This window comes from Acartia tonsa, chromosome 12 (genome assembly GCF_053477335.1).
Source record: "Acartia tonsa isolate MP-2025a chromosome 12, ASM5347733v1, whole genome shotgun sequence".
NCBI classification, from domain to species: Eukaryota; Metazoa; Arthropoda; class Copepoda; order Calanoida; family Acartiidae; genus Acartia; species Acartia tonsa.
This window is the reverse complement of record NC_137271.1, coordinates 43,276,756-43,294,017: the sequence shown is the minus strand read 5'-3', so window position 1 is coordinate 43,294,017 and position 17,262 is coordinate 43,276,756. Positions and strand designations below refer to the sequence as shown.

The 17,262-nt window shown below is 35.3% G+C and overlaps 1 protein-coding gene across 12 annotated transcripts; it reads left to right on the top strand.

Annotated features, from left to right (window-relative positions):
* Positions 1-1,656: 1,656 nt before the first annotated feature.
* Positions 1,657-16,070, top strand: LOC145333428 (uncharacterized). Of its 12 annotated transcripts, XR_013884498.1 has the most exons (14): positions 1,657-1,804; positions 1,912-1,977; positions 2,687-2,773; positions 3,426-3,512; positions 4,047-4,171; positions 4,738-4,798; positions 5,567-5,656; positions 6,162-6,236; positions 7,725-7,874; positions 8,578-8,660; positions 12,231-12,378; positions 13,124-13,227; positions 14,203-15,597; positions 15,948-16,070. XR_013884498.1 is itself a non-coding variant. In XM_080178558.1 (13 exons), exons 2-13 carry the CDS (start codon positions 1,927-1,929, stop codon positions 14,270-14,272), a joined length of 1,122 nt encoding a protein of 373 aa, XP_080034684.1. In that variant the 5' UTR covers positions 1,657-1,804; positions 1,912-1,926; the 3' UTR covers positions 14,273-16,070. The 12 variants fall into 12 exon arrangements, 10 of the variants coding, with proteins under 10 accessions (XP_080034684.1, XP_080034683.1, XP_080034687.1 ...); XM_080178558.1 differs by having other exon boundaries at positions 6,162-6,227; positions 14,203-16,070; XM_080178557.1 differs by having other exon boundaries at positions 14,203-16,070.
* Positions 16,071-17,262: the final 1,192 nt, after the last annotated feature.

Here is a 17,262-nt window from a genome sequence, read left to right as displayed (position 1 = left end):
CTTCAATTGTATGGAAATTTTTCATTTTAGGTTTTAGTCAGCTTTATTATCAGAATGTAGCATTGATATCTTTTGATAAATTTCGATTATTTACACATTAAAAATTTGTCCAAATTACAAAGCTAGCTTTTTAAAATACTATGTTCAAATGCGAATTTGAAAAAAATCGTCTACTCTCCACTTTTCTCCCTCCCCGCCTCCATCCCGCCAGCCAGAGTCGGATCTTTAATAAACATAACCAAATTTGAAGAAATAAATGGTTTAATGTATTTTCTTTAAGGAATAAGAATTTAATCTTTTTGATGCTAATTGGAATTTGATTTTAAAGAATAATTTTAAACAGCGGCAACAAATTAAAAATATCAATTTAAGTAAAAATTCTCTTTTAAAATGGGTATTTGAAAAACATGCTCTTGCTTATGCATTTGTTTTCTGGTTAATTTACTTTTTAATGTGTCAGGATATTGATAGTTAATTCTTTTAGTACAAATTATGGATTTTGTTTAAGGATTCAACTTTAATTTCCTTTCTCTCTCTTTCTAGGCTTGGCTTCTTGCCTGACTCTACGGTCACCCCAATTTTTTCTTCTCCTTGCCTTTATTTCAATTGCTACTTATTTTTTCAATTTTAAAAGTCAGCTTTTTATATTTTCTTAAGAAGAAATTAATTTAAAAAATGAATAAAATAAAGTTTGTTTTGTTTGATTTTGAAATAAAAAAATTTCTAATAGGTATAGTTTGCAAAAATAATTGTTGAAAAAAATTGCGTACAACGCAATTTCCTTCCCTTGGCGTGGTGTGTTGCTTGTATATTCCCTCTATGCTTGATAACGCTGCTTCTATAGCCGCCATTTTTATAACAAAACAATACGTTTCTAAGCACATATGGTTTTAATACATATGTTATGTGTAATGTTAGGCAAATTTAGGGCCCATTCAAGTAATTTCATATCCTCCCTTTTCCAACAATGCTATAGCTGCCAGCCCGCCCTAGCCTAGCTTTCCCCCACGCCCTGTCGGGGGCAGCACACCCTCCCTCTCTCTCTCTGTGTAGCAATCATTCCCTTGCAGGCACCTGCCCTCTAGACATATCTCTTGCCTCGCTTGCAAATCTATCCCGCCATATAATATGTGTCTCTCTCTCCTATATCTATCTCCTTCTTCTAAATATCTACTTTATTATGTTTGTCTTTATAAACTCATATCTCCCCCCGCCCGCCCCTAACGAAGAAAAAAAAGCGGGAAACGCAAAAATTAAAAAATTGGCGGATTTTTCCGCCGCAACTATTTTAGCGGATTTTTTGCGCCTGTTAACTGTGAAAACGGTGGTAATGGCTTGTTATAAATTAAAGATTTAAAAATCTTGTGATCTGAAAACCTAAAAGTAATTAGTGATAGGTATTAGTGCCATAATTTAAATATTACAAGTGTTCCCCTAAACAAGGATGACAACACCCGCAAGTAGTGAAGCACTTTACATCAAAACAAACAGACAAAGTGATGTTATACAGCAGATGTTAGAGAGAATAGAATAACAATATAATAATAATGAACTATCATTGGTACAGGGAATCTCCACAATATAATTCAGCCACCTATATTAAATATCTGCCAAGACAATCATGTTTTCTCAAATCAGCTGACGGACGGAAATACATTGTATTTATAGATTAGCTTCGCTACATGAAAAGGCACGTGTGCCTTAAATTGCATTGAAATTAAAAGGCAATATTAATTTCAGATACCTTGTTTCTCATGGCCAAGAAGACTATAATGGTTTGCCATTATAGGGTCTAAATATACAGGTCAGTCTACCAATCAATCAATAATCATATGTTCCAATATTTTGTTGTAAATCATTAAGTTTTAATTAAAATTAAGAAGTTGTACAATATGTATTATTTGTATACAGGGTGTCCTTCAAACAATGGTGATTCCCTGCGGTGTTTGTGGAAAAGAATTCAAGGATAGATGGAAGGTAGGGCTTCGATCTTTCATCCACCGACTTCGTCTGTTGTATCCCTAAAGAAAATTTTGAAATATTAAAAAAAAATTAAATATTAATTTGGTTGCTACAATCTGAATCATGTCGGACTGACCTACGTAGCTACTAGCGAGACTGCGTCACTGCTCAAAACTGAAATTATCTGTCAAACCAAAATGAAGGTCATTTAAAAAATATCTTCCCATTTTCTCATTAATTACTCTCCTGACTCCACTTTAGTCACCCGTTTCTCCCCCGTTTTAATTGTACCAATCACACCACGTCTCATTTTCCAATTTACCTTGCTTTCTACCTCCCTCCCTGCACATGTCTACACACCCCTTCCCCTTTCTATACTTACCCCCTTCCCTTTGCTTCTGCCTCCCCTTTCAATTGTAAAACCAGTTTGAGCGGTCAAAGCGAGCAGAGGGACTCAAAGGGACGCCATAAAATAGGGGAAGGACAGTTCTTCAGTTGATTTTGTGAGGTGAAAGCGTATTTGTGAATGGAAGTAAATAAAAATATTGTGAAATTTTTAAGAATAGGTATTTAAAAATATTTATTTTTACACATAGGTAATTTTTCCGCCATTTAAAAGAAAAAAAATCCACCAAATGTTTAATGGTCGAAAAGTTTGACACAATAAACTACTCAGCAGCGCAGCTACCCTACATTTACATAAAATACATTATAATTATTTAAGGTTAACCGTCATATGCGAGTTCATACAGGTGACAAACCCCCAAAGAAACAGAATACAAATAACGCCAGAAACGGGACCTACGAAACGGTACGTCTTTTAATTCGTTCTTGTTAATTGGTTATTATAAACGTTATAAATAAAGTAATAGACAATGAATAATTGCAAGATATCTTTTAAAACTACCAACATGTTTTTAACGTTCAAGACAAATGAAAACATAAAACAGCTTGAAAAAAATGCTTTTCAAAGTACAAATGTTGTAATGCTTCGCTTCAAATAATTCTAAATTAAATACAATAAGAAAAGGATAACAACATCCATAAAAGCGAAACTTAATAAACCAGACCTTCAAACATTAATGACAGTGCATTTAATATAATATTGAGAAGTACTATATAAATAAATATTCAAGAAGTAGGTAGTTATCATTTAAGATTTTGCATTAAAAAATTTTCCAATCATGTTTAATGGACATACTGACTTTCTGGTAATGATTATAGAGATGCTTTGCTTTCTAAATTTACATAAATGACAATATGAGGTTTAATATCTATAGGGCGATTCTAATAAGCCTTAATTATCGATAAAAGCTCTGTTACGGACCGACAAAAAATACAGAATTATAGTAAAGCGCTGCCTTTAACAACTATTAAATTCCCGAATTATAATTTGAGCTTTTATAACAGGACTACTTTGTCATACACAGTGATTTATTGACAATGTATGTATATTATTGCAGGGCTACCTTTTACCCAGTCATACAAAAGGACAAGAACGAGTAGTAAGCATGGCAGCTTCAGATGCGAACAAGACAACAGGATACGAGGTAAAGTCAATCTAATAACTGTTGTTGTTGTTACTAAGAATAGTTAATTATCGCATCGTATTATAGACAGGTTTCCACAGATATTAAAAGGAAATTTTTAAGTTTAAAAGTCAGTTTTGTGATCCAAAAGGGCCCGAAGGCTCGAGTAATGAAACTGATATCAATCCTATATTTTATTTTGATATCCATGGAAAAATGTTTGTATACGATGCTATAAATGATTTTTCAGCATGACATAAAACCGGTTCTAATCCAACGTACAGGAAGCAGTTTCTAAGTCAGACTGAAATTTACATATGAAGTCTAGATCATTATAATTTGTATGGCCCCAAGGACCTCTAAAACAATGGCATCCAGAAATTTTGTATTGCGACTCCCACTTTCTAAAAATGCATTTATCTAGCGTATTTTTGCTATTTTTCATCTGATTTATATTTTCCAAGCATTCTAAGGGGGCTTATGGCCTGTTTACGAAGTTTTTCATTTAAAAGTCATAAGTTTGCATGAAAACTAATGTTGTCTGCTATAATTCAGGTTTTCGTACAGAAATGTTTCTCCCAGCATAAGTTTCAGAACCCGGACAAAGTGAAGGATGTGGAGGAGTTTAACAAACAGTGCTCCGTCTGGTGGTACAACCTGTCAGATCAGGACAGACAAAGGTATTGCGGTACTTTCCCTTCAAATGCATATCGAGCATCGAAACCCCCCTCCCCCCCTCCTTTTTTATGACAAATTAGGGGAGGGGGGGGGGTTGTCCTATCATTTCATTATTGCTGCTGGGCTACCCAGTATCCAAATTAAACTCACATTACCTAAAGTTATAAACAATTTTTAAAAGGGTGAGAGGGATGTAGTGCTCGACAAGTCACTTCGAGGGAAAATTCCTTATACTCCTTCCAAAATTTGATGATTCATATTTAAATTTCTATTATAAAAATTAGTCATGAAATGAAATGTTCCATCTGTTTTATATTTTCTTTTTTTGTAGCGAAGCAACTCTACTGTTTACTTTAATGTCTGTCCGTCATAGCGCTTTACATGAATCCTAAATTTCTTAACTACAGCTTACTTTGTCCGTTTATCCTACCGTGAATTTTTGTTTATTATAAATATGGTAACAAGGATGACATGAATCATTTAATTTACAATTTTTAAATGATAGGAGGACAATTCGTTTATACAAAACTTTAAGCAACTTTGCTTTAATACGAAAATATTTGTTAAGGTTCGAGGAAACCGCCAATCAGATAAACCAGCAACAGCAAGCAGTCCAGCCTACATACACAGTAAGTTTATTGTAGAGAAGCTGCGCTGCAATTTGTCCGTCCGTCCGTAAAGCTATGTGGGAATTATGAATTTCTTAGCTGTTATTGAAGATAGTCACTTAAATTAATGTCGAAGAAAGTAAGATTCTTAAAAAGAGAAAGAAAATTGATATAAAGATCCAATACAATGCTTTAAAAGACCAAAAAATTATGAACATTTATTTCTGTGCCTAAAAAAAAAGTTGAAGCCCCCCCCCCCCCCCCTCCTTTTAGATAATTTTTATCTAAGAGGGGGGGGGGGGCGTAATGACATTTTAACTTAAACAGTGAGCAAAATGGTCTAAATATTGAGCTACATTCTTGAAACTTGGTACATAAGCCTATAGTATTATACTACATCTAAATGAATAAAAAATAAAAAAAAATTATTTTACAGATCTTTTACATAAACCTCCCTTCCTTATTTAAGAGAGGGGTAGGTTTCTGGTAGAATCCGTAAGGGTGTGTGTTTTAAGGCTTAAAAATAGTAGTAGAACGATAATATTCACTAAATATGTGTATTTCTTATTGAAAAGAACTATAGACAATTTTTTTTTAAGTTAACATAATTTTTTTTCGTTCTACTACTGTTTTTAACTTAAAATTCATAACTCTTACGGATTTTACCAGAAACCTATGGCAAATTAAAACATGCAACTTTCAGCATTTTTACAAAATAAATAAATAGGTAGATAAGTTAAATTGCCCTATCTTAAAAACTACATGATATAAAATGCTGATTATTTTTAGTTGAGCAATGGTATTCTGCAACAGACAGCGACAACCTCTAACAATACCGGCGAACAGATTGCAACCTTTTCATATGATTATAACGGCCAGGTACAGTTCAGTTTGTTTTCATGTAACCCATCCATCCCTGACTATTTCGCAAGATTTTAAGTGACTTTAAAAATCATTTATTTTGTCAGTAAATTGGGGTAGAAACATGGTTGTATATTCTGCACAAGATTCATTTTCCCCCCTGCTGCAAAAACTTTTATTAAATAGAAAATTATTTTAAGAACTCTTTATTTTATTCATTTATCCCCTCTCCCACGTATTTTTAAAAAAAAATTTCTTTAAGGAGTGGGGAAAATGAAAAAAAAATATTTGAAGTTCTCTTATTTTTTACATTTTTCCTCCAACCACATATTTTTTATCCCCCCTACCCCCTATTAGCAGGTTAACCCTGTAGTGCTAAACTTTTGAACCAATAATTTTGATGTTCGATTTAATTGTAAAACGATTTATAATCTTATTGGTGAATGTCGAATTTATGTAATCCCTCTATAAAATACCTAAGAAAAACGTAAAATTATGGTATTCATCTTTAATTTTTTTTTAGGTTATTGATAACAATGGTCTGGTTATCAATTATAGCACAAGTACAAACCCCCAAGTCGTGCAGCAGGTTAGCGAGGTTATAAATTTTTATTTTTTTACTAGCAAAGCTGCTCTACAACTATCGTCTGTCCGTACATACATTCTTTTCTGAATAGAAGAGATAGTTCCACGAAATATTTAGGTTTCAAGACCATAAACTTTTTTAAGCGTCTTATTTCTTTAAATCAGCATAGAGATGCTGAAACGTTTTGTGTTCATTGCGTAAGGTATTTTTAGTGATAATCTTGTAATTTATGCGAAAAATCCCTATTCTGAAATAAAAATTGGAACTTAAACAACTATGTTTCTTTCTGTGAATAAGCCAATGACATTTGAATGATAACTGAATGTACATTGTACATACACACATACAGACAGAAAGACATCATACTTTTATTATTTATATAAGGATAGGGGTGTCCCATAGTGTAGTGGTTAGCGCACTACGCTGTGGTTGGGAGAAACCGAGTTCAAGTCCCCACATAGACTTTGCACTTGGTTGACAAATGCTGTCGCAATTTGTCAGATTGCGATCACGCAACCTTCCCTAAGATGCCCTAGGGTTGTAAGCGGGGAGATTTGTAGGAAGTTAGGATTCTACAAATCAAGCAGCTCTAACCATGCTTTTCCTCATCCATACTCCTCGTATGAGAGTGCCATTAATTAGGGTGGCTTAATATGGAACACCTGCCAAAACTCTAGGCCAGGGTGATGTAATAATTGAGTAGCTTCCACGAGAATTGCGGGTCAGCTTGTAATGTAGCATAGAATGCAATTAGCTGTGCGCGAAGCTTACCAATCTAGGATTGGCCAAAGGATTCTCACTTCCAGTCTCCATGTGCATCTGAGTCCTAACTTCAGAGAATCATGGCTACAACAACAACAACAACAACAAGGATAGGCATTTTTAAAATCTCTGCAATCAGGGGTAGATAATTTTTCTTCTCGTATTCATTTGAAACCGAATAATATCCGGTGGATAAGAACCGGTTCTCATACATACGAAAAAAATATGTCTAGCATCGTATTATATCCAGTTTTCTACGAATATAAAAATGTACAAACATAAGATTACAACCAGTATTTTAGCCCGTGCCTTCGGCATCTCGGGGCTAATAAACCTGTTTTTAATCTTATAATTGTACATCTTATATCCGCGGAATGCTGTTAATAATACGATTCGAGAAATACCTTTTCTTAGTGCCTAATCCTTGCAGGGTTTCCTAACATTTTGGCGTTACCCTGCTCCCAATATTACAAACCTACCTAAAGTAAAACATTAACGAAAAACTAAAGGGTTTATTATTTAATTTTTTTTTACAAAAATGAGAGAGGCTTGATAGGCACTACCGTCAACATATTTTACCTCCCATAGATTTCAATAGAGAGAAAGAAATGTTTATTTTGATTCCATCGACTGGCGAAAACGTTGGGAGTCAAAATATATAAAGAATGCTTCCCAAAATGTAACTTAATTTATGTTTTTAACCTTTCCGCTGAAAATAACCTGGATTTCTTTTAATAGACCTCCCCGAAGACGGGCCGAGGAAGCGGCGGCGGCAAAAAGGCGTCCGACATCCCCGACATCTGCAACAAGAAGAGCGGCTACTACATCTTCGCCCAGGAGGAGACACAGAAGCTCAGGCTACAGAATCCAAATCTTTCCATTGTCGAGGTAAGGACTCCCTAATGAATATAGAATATATAGATCCCTAATCAGTAAATTTTACCAATGATAATGCAGTGTAGAACTAAGTTCCCATCCATAATATTGGTTAGAACGTGTACAGAATTTTATTTTGACCATATTATATAATAATTCCGCTGTTAGAATTTCTTGGGATAGATAATTAAGATAGCTCTCTTGAAATTATGTCGTGCAAAAATTTCGTTGCTCCTATTATTGAAATGAATTTTATGTGACAAAGATCCTTAACAAAAGTTTTCGTCTGTTTCTTATTCCTTTTTTAAGGTGGACGGATTATTGTGTGTAATTTGCCTACTTTATTCAAATCCCAAAACTGTTATTCCAAATGTCTTTTTAGAAATTCTGCATAATATTCCCTGCTAAAAGAGGGGGGATAGGGGTGAATAAAGAGTAGGAAAAAACGTTTTATTTTTATTTTTTTCCCCTTGGAGAAAAAGAACTAGAAAAATGAGGGCCAAAAAATGAATAAAATAAGGTTTGGCGAATTTTCCATTTTCCCCATCCTTAGGGAAAAGACTAGTGGGGGGGAGGGGGGTTTGAAATATTTTGCATCCGAGAAAATTATTCTTGTCCAGTTGTTGTGTTTTTATTTGTTGAGATTTTTAAAAAAAAATTATATACTTCTGCCAGATATAACTTGCCTAATTGACCGTTTGTTGTCTGTGTTCAGGTAGCCAAAGAGTTGACCGCCCGCTGGAACCGGCTGGACCCAACAGAGAAAATGGTTTACGAGTTTAGACACCAAGACCTCAGGTGTCTATCTTTTCAAATTCGGATTTTGTGTCCTGTTAGACTTTACCTGATTTTTATTAATAAATTTCAGGGATAGGTTAATTTTAGATCAAAGGAAGGGACAATCTTAATGCTAAGTGTTTTACTTTTAGAAATAAAATATTCATTTATGTTGAAAAGCTTAATCAACATAGACAATAGTATTAAATAGGGTTGGCAATCTATTAAAGGGGGGGTTTTTTAATGCAACCATCTCGTAATCAGTGAGCAAATGGCACTTAGAATTCGAATTTCAATCTGAAATTTTGCATGAGTAATCCTTGATAGGTCTATTTTCCCTAAATCGAACAAAAAGTTGGAAAAGTAACGGCTGGCAGCTCAGCCGTTTAGCCGTTTTTGGCCTATTTTTAGGGCAAATTCATCATTAATTACGTAGGAATCAACTTTTTAAAACATATTTCTGGTTTAATTCATGTTAAATAATAACAATAACCATTTTTTAAAATTTTTAGTACCAGCTGCTAAACGGCTAGAACCGGCTGAAAACGGCTGGGAGCAGCCAAGAGTATAAAGGGTAGATAGGGCTTGTGACATGTCTAGGGGTAGGTTTCTATGGGTGCTGAGCTCAAAAATGCTACTAAAAATAGTGACGGCCAATCCATATGGCAGCTGGATAACAGCTGCAGCTCAGCTGCGAGCGGCCAAGAGTAGAATGAGTAGATAGGGCTTGTGTCTAGGGGTAGGTTTCTATGGGTGCTGAGCTCAAAAATGCTATTAAAAATAGTGACGGCCAATCCATATGGCAGCTGGATAACAGCTGCAGCTCAGCTGCGAGCGGCCAAGAGTAGAATGAGTAGATAGGGCTTGTGTCTAGGGGTAGGTTTTTATAGGTGCTGAGCTTAAAAATGCTACCAAAATAGTGGTGGCCCATCCACATGGCAGCTGGGTAATGGACGCAGCTCAGCTGGGTAACGGCCGCAGCTCAGACGAGATAGGCCAAGAGTAGAATGAGTACATGAGGCATGTGACGTGTCCAGGATTTGGTTTTTATGGGTGCTGAACTCAAAAATGCTTCTAAAAATAGTTTCGGCCAATCCCTATGGCAGTTAAGTAATAGCTGCTGCTCAGCTGCGAGCGGCTAAGAGTAGAATGATTAGATAGGGCTTGTGATGTGTCTAGAGGTAGGTTTTTATGGGTGCTGAGCTCAAAAATGGTACCAAAAATAGAGGCAGCCCATCCATATGGCAGTTGGGTAATGGCCGAAGCTCAGCTGGTAGAGGCCAAGAGTAGAATGAGTACATAGGGCATGTGACATGTCTAGGGGTAGGTTTTCATGGGTGCTGAGCTCAAAAATGATACCAAAAATAGTGGCGACCCATCCATATGGCAGCTGAGTTAACAGCTGCAGCTCAGCTGCGAGTGGCCAAGAGTAGAATAAGTAGATAAGGCTTGTGATGTGTCTTGGGGTAGGTTTTCATTGGTGCTGAGCTCAAAAATGATACCAAAAATAGTGGCGACCAATCCATATATGGCAGCTGAGTAACAGCTACAGCTCAGCTAGGAGCGGCCAAGAGTAGAATGAGTAGATAGGGCTTGTGATGTGTTTTAGAGTGCTGCGCTCAAAAATGCTGCCAAAAATAGTGGTGACCCATCCATGTGGCAGCTGGGTAACGGCGGCAGCTCAGCTGGGAGCGGCTGAAAGTAGAATGAGTACATAGGGCTTGTGGCGTGTTTTTATGAGTGCTGAGCTCAAAAATATCTCCAATAATAGTGGCGGCTCATCCATATGGCAGCTGGGTAACAGCTACAGCCCACAAGCCCTATCTACTCATTCTACTCTTAGCCTCCCCCAGCTGAGCTGCAGCTGTTACCCAGCTGCCATATGGATGGGTCGCCACCATTTTTAGGAGCATTTTTGAGCTCAGTACCCATAAAAACTTACCCCAAGACACGTCACAAGCCCTATGTACTCAGATGCCATATAGATTGGCCGCCACTATTTTTGGTACCATTTTTGAGCTCAGTACCCATTAAAACCTACCCCTAGACACGTCATAAGCCCTATCTACTCATTCTACTCTTAGCCTCTCACAGCTGAGCTGCGGCCGTTACCCAGCTGCCTTATGGATTTACCGCCACTATTTTTGGTAGCATTTTTGAGCTCAGCACCCATAAAAACCTACCCCTAGACACATCATAAGCCCCATCTACTCATTTTACTCTTGATCGCTCGCAGCTGAGCAGCAGCTGTTACCCAGCTGCCATATGTATAGGCCGCCACTATTTTTGGTACCATTTTTGAGCTCAGCATCCATAAAAACCTACCCATAGACACGTCACAAGCCCTATCTACTCATTCTACTCTTGGCCGCTCGTAGCTGAGCAGCAGCTATTACTCAACTGCCACATGGATTGGCCATCACTATTTTTGGTAGTATTTTTGAGCTCAGTACCCATAAAAACCTAACCCTGGACATGTCACATGCCCTATGTACTCATTCTACTCTTGGCCTCTCACAGCTGAGCTGCCGCCGTTACCCAGCTGCCACATGGATAGGCCGCCACTATTTTTGGTAGCATTTTTGAGCTCAGCACCCATAAAAACCTACCCCTAGACACGTCACAAGCCCTATCTACTCATTCTACTCTTGGCCGCTCACAGCTGAGCTGCAGCTGTTACCCAGCTGCCATATGGTTTGGCCGTCACTATTTTTAGTAGTATTTTTGAGCTCAGCACCCATAAAAACCTACCCCTAGACATGTCACAAGCCCTATCTACTCTTTATACTCTTGGCCGCTCCCAGCCGTTTTCAGCCGGCTCTAGCCGTTTAGCAGCTGGTACTAGAAATTTAAAAAATGGTTATTGCTATCATTTAATATGAATTAAACCAAAACTATGTTTTAAAAAGTTGATTCCTACGTAAATAATGATGAATTTGCCCTAAAAATAGGCCAAAAACGGCTAAACGGCTGAGCTGCAGCCGCCAGCCGTTACTTTTCCAACTTTTTGTTCGATTTAGGGAAAATAGACCTACCAAGGATTACCCATGCAAAATTTCAGCTCGAAATTCGAATTCTAAGTGCCATTTGCTCACTGATTACGAGATGGTTGCATTAAAAAACCCCCCCCTTTTGTAATCGGATTCGGATGCATACAAAAATCCGCCCAAAAAATAGCTGATTAATCCGTGAATTGCGGATTCTTATTTTTTTGCGGATTGTGGATTGCGGATTCTAGCAATATTTTTAAATGTCTTTTTGGAAATAAGAAAATTCTAGCCCCTACAGCGGCCATTTTCTAACCCTTACTTAACCTAACCTAAAATTAGTCGGATTGCGGACTTTGGATTGCCAACCCTAGTATAAAAACTCAAATTATTATTTCAGCTGATTGTCAACTTCTTTTTTGACTTTACAGAGCGTTCGAAGTTAAAAAATTATGTCTGCAAAAAAAATGTATTCAAGTTACCTAATATATTTCAATGTTTTAACTTTTAACGATGAGGTGTTATCTGATTTTCATCAAAGCCCATGTGGCATGACGGAATAACCATCGCAACTTTGCAAGTAAACATAATAATTTATACTCAGTAATACTAATAGGAAAGCGCAGGGCCATGCCACGACCTACACGAAGCCCCGCCCCGTGTACAAGTCCCACAAGCGGCGCCGGGACCCGAACGCGCCCAAGCAGCCTCTGACCGCCTTCTTCATCTATTCTACAGAGGAGAGGCCGAGGGTAAGTTTTACTTTTTTGTTTCCGTCAACCGCAGCTTCTATATTGTTAGGTAATGTACGTACGTCCGTTCAGTGGTTAGGTAATAAACATAGACTTGAAGCTGACTATAACTCTCTGATCTTGCAATGTAGTCGTTTTCCACTGGATCCTAATACTCTGATATAGGGGGAGGTAGGTTGTGCAAAAATTCTGTAGAGGTGTGAGTATTAAGGCTTACAAACATTAGTAGAAAAATAATATTCACTAAATATTTTTCACTAATAGTTTTGTCTATAGTTCTTTTCAATAAAAAATACACATATTTAGGGAATATTATCGTTTTACTACTATTTTTAAGCCTTAAAACTCACAACCTACCTCCCTCTTTTTACGATCCTCTTTTACTTTTTGTTTTGTCCCCAGGGCCTCTAAAACAACACACAACATCTTTTTTTTTTATCGAATTTTAATTTTTTTTTGGCTGAAAAAGCATAAAAATAAAATATTTTTCAGTCGTAATACTACGAAAATCTGCTAAAGTTGTAGGATGTATGTGTGTCTAATACTATCTCATAAGAAAATTAGCCTATCTTAGATATTTTTAAATTTTGTTTGCCTAGAATAAAAATTCGGCAGTAATCTTGTTTTAGCGTTCGTGTTAAAAGGGAATAATCAAGGGGATAATGTTATTATCTCTTTTATTCATATAAAATAAATGCTTGTTTCTCTTGGTGGGCAAAATTATACAGTCTTTTTTTGTGATCAGGTGAAGGAGGACCACCCAACCATGAGTGTGACCGACGTGGCGAAGGAGCTGGGGCGACGCTGGTCAGAACTGGATTCCGAGTCCAAACAGAGATTCCATGCTAGGTATAGTTAAACTGTGCTTGGGGCTTTCCCTCAAAGTGTATTGCTATGCACAAAATATCTCCCCTTTTATTCTATAAATTCATTGATAAGAGGGGGGGGGGGGATAGTTTCTTATGTCTAACTCCTACGGGGGCCTTAAACATACGGTGCTACATAGTATCTGATATACATATTTTTTGAAAATACGGAGGATGTCGATATGGCACTAAAAGGAAAACCGCCAACCTGTATTTTTGCCAGGATTCATGTTTAATGTTTATAACCTTTCTCTCTATATCCTAATTTGTCCGTCTGTAAATCTATAATTTTTTTGTGCTTAGCTACTTATGGATGTTGTCATTTGTTTAATGTAAGCGTCTTTCAAAAATCCTCAGAAAATATGTTTTCAAATTTGTCAGTATGGCTTCGAAACCGTTTTATGTCCGGTGCACAAGAAACGTTTTTGTAGTCACACTGAAAAATCATGATGTATTTATTTACGAATATAAAAATCATAATATTAAAACCAATTTTATATCCGCGGCAGGGTTTCGGATCCGCATTGATTTTATGCGGATCCGGATCCTCAAAATTTGGTCAGTGCGGATCCGGATCCGGATCCTACTGGATCCGGATCCGGATCTTTGACAATAAAAATAAAATCACCAAATTTTTCAAAAAAATTTATTCTTCAATTCGAAGTCAAAAATACTTTTAATTTTCAAGTCTGAACCTAAACCTTAAAGATTGGCTCTCATCAAGAGAATGTCTGAGATTTTATATAAATTTAGGTAGATTTTTCCATTTTTTCCGCATTTTTTGGAGTCTAAGGATCCGGATCCGGATCCGCATTTTTTTTGCGGATCCGGATCCGGATCCTTGGACTCAAAATATGCGGATCCTTGCGGATCCGGATCCGAAACCCTGATCCGCGGAAAGTTGTTTAATAGTTCAATGCGATAAATAATAAATATCTAATTTTTCTTTAAATTTCAGAGCGGATGAGTTAAGACAGAAGTTCGACCTTGAAATGGCGGCCTATAAACAGTCCGCACAGCATTATTAAACCATTATCCGCAACTCTTCAGCCGCCCAACAGAGACCAGCTGTTCTTAAAACCTAACCACACAACTGTATACAGAACAAACCGGTATTTTGAACAAGGATGAAAAGACTAGCGGGCAATTATTGAGCGCGGCTTCTGAACAAAAAAACTGGATAATACAAATGTGTATATTATATATGATATATGAATATATGACAGTAATAATGATAAGAAAATGATAATTATATATTATTCAAGACTATTCTCCAAGTGCATTGTGTTAAAGTGTAAACAAAAATATAAAATATTCACCACAAGTCGAAATGTGTCAAATTGATGCAAAATTAGATTTCGCGGATTTTTTTATTTGTAAGAATTGAAAATTTGGGAGATTTTTTTCACTAACAGTGTTTCATTTATTTTATGAAAAATATGTAAAACTATTTTTTCAATATTAAGAAAAGAAATTTCAATTAACAAAGAACTTAAATATTGGGCTTAAATATGGTACCTAAAAATGTAAGTTATTATATTTTAAAATGGACATTTCTATTAAAAAATTAAGTAATAAGGCAAAATTAAAGCTTTTAGTTATTATATTGGATCTCATAATTAGTGGATTATTATAATTATTATATAAAGTATTTCTGTTCAACTTAAAAGATCATTATTCTTAATTTCTTTACGTTATTGGTGTATTTTTTTTCTTCAATTTAAACCTAAATGTTAAGAATTAATCTCAATGTTTTAAAAAGTAGTACATTTTTTTCAATAATAAGGGGCTTAAACATGAAATAAATTAAGGTTTTGTGTATAAGTTGTCACATTGATATTTACCATGTTTCACCCAGCCAACATAGTAGTTTTTTTCTGTAAAGTGAGGGGGGGGGGTTAATGCAACCATCTCGTAATCATTGAGTAAATTGCACTGAAATTTTGTAATCTTTTTTACTTTTCCAACTTTTTGTTCGATTAAGGGAAAATAGACCTACCAAGGATTACTCATGCAAAATTTCAGATAGAAATTCGAATTCTAAGTGCCATTTACTCATTGATTACGAGATGGTTGCATTAACCCTCCCCCCCCCCCCCCCCCCTCCTCCTTATATAATATGTAATATAATCATAGGTAGCTATTTTAAGTTTTTTTCACGTTCAGTTTAAACTACTATGCAACTTCTTTAAACACCCAACGTAAATAGCCTTTTTATTCACCTCTTCTCCATAATTAGATATGTGCTTTAAATGCAGCCTTTTTTATGTGTTAATTTTGTATCTTAAAGTATTAAAAATAATAGTGTAAATTTATATATTGATGTTATAAATCAAGCTAAATAAATATTTAGGCAAAAATAGCAAATTTAAATTCTATAATTATCCTTTAAATTCAGTGCGTCTTAAAAATTCTGCACAAGATTCTTTTTCCCCTGCTGCAAATTTTTTTAGTTTTTTCTCCTCCCTATTTTTTTCCCCCAAGGAGGGGAGAAAAATGGAAAAAAAATGTTTTCATTTCTCCCAATTTTTACTTTTTCCCCCCCATTCATATTTTTTATCCCCCCCCCCCCCCTTAAGTCAAATATACACCACTGTAAAAAAAAAACATAAAATAAATTTGCTTTTATTTTAGTTTAGATTTCTTTTAAAAAGGATTTAAATAGAATTTTTACTACAAATTAAACTTTAAAATGTGACGCAGAACCTGAAACTTTTGTAAATGAAAATTTAAAAATTTTGAGGGAAAATAATCTAAAAGATGTTTACTACTAATATTATATCTTTGTAAAATGATAAATAACGAAATATATTTTCTTCTTATGAACTACTGTTTTTTTTCTAGAGCGAAGCTTTTCTATAATTAGAGTCTGCCCTTCCGTAACGGTCAGCTCTTTTTTTTTAATTTATGCATGTTAGAATTGTCCTAATTCATTAAATTGATATACAATATTGTAAAGAATTCATTTTTTAATGAAATTTGATAGATGAAATCTAATGAACTAAATTTTACTCTATACTAGAATACAATATTTATGAAGCAAAACACTCCAAAAGCTAAGAATTATACCCCAAAATAAACAAGGATGACAACATCCATAAAAGCGAAGCACTGAAACAGTAGGACAAACGGACATTAACATTTGTATAGTGTCAGAACTGAATAATCAAAATATAGATGTATAAGAGTCAAACCAAAATTGTAAGTAAATTTGTTGAAAAACTGTTGGATACAGGATAATGTTAATGAACATACTTACATTTTTAGGACTTGATAGAGTTGCTTTGCTTATAATATTGTTCTTTGTTGTCCCAGAAATCAATATACCAAAAATCAGATCAATGGGATAATTAGATCACATGAAAATTTGTTGTTAAAAAAGTAAAAAAATCTACATGTTTAAAATGGACGTACGGACACTCTGGTAATGATTATAGAGTTGCTACGCTTTTTAAATCGTACCTAATTACTAAAGGAATCACCATGCAAAGTTTGAAATCGATAGGACAATTCTAACATGCCTAAATTAACGAAAAAAGCTATCCGTTACGGACCAACCCTAATTATAGAAAAGCTTCGCTTTTAAAAAGCCCTCAGATCTGTTAAGTCATGTTCAATCCATAATAAAAAATAAACTTTAAAATCTCCCCAAAACAGTTATTTTAGGGCCTATTCGTATTTTTAGCTTTGCCGTATGATTCTGCTTGTGTCAGTATATTTTTGATATACCTTTTGAAAAAAGATCAAAAACAAGGATGACAACATCCATATGTAGCGAAGCTAAAACGTTATGAATGGATATCGAGAAAAAATTTACTATAGAGCAGTGTCATTTATTAAACATGATAAAATAGGTAAAACAGGAAACCTCAAAATTGATCTAGCACCCCAATTAATAGACTAATCTTAATGAAACTTGATGGAAATGTGTAGAATATGATCATATTTAATCCCTGATAATTTCAGCTGTCAATCATGAATAGGAATCGAGAAAATCACGGAAATCTAGGAATCGATC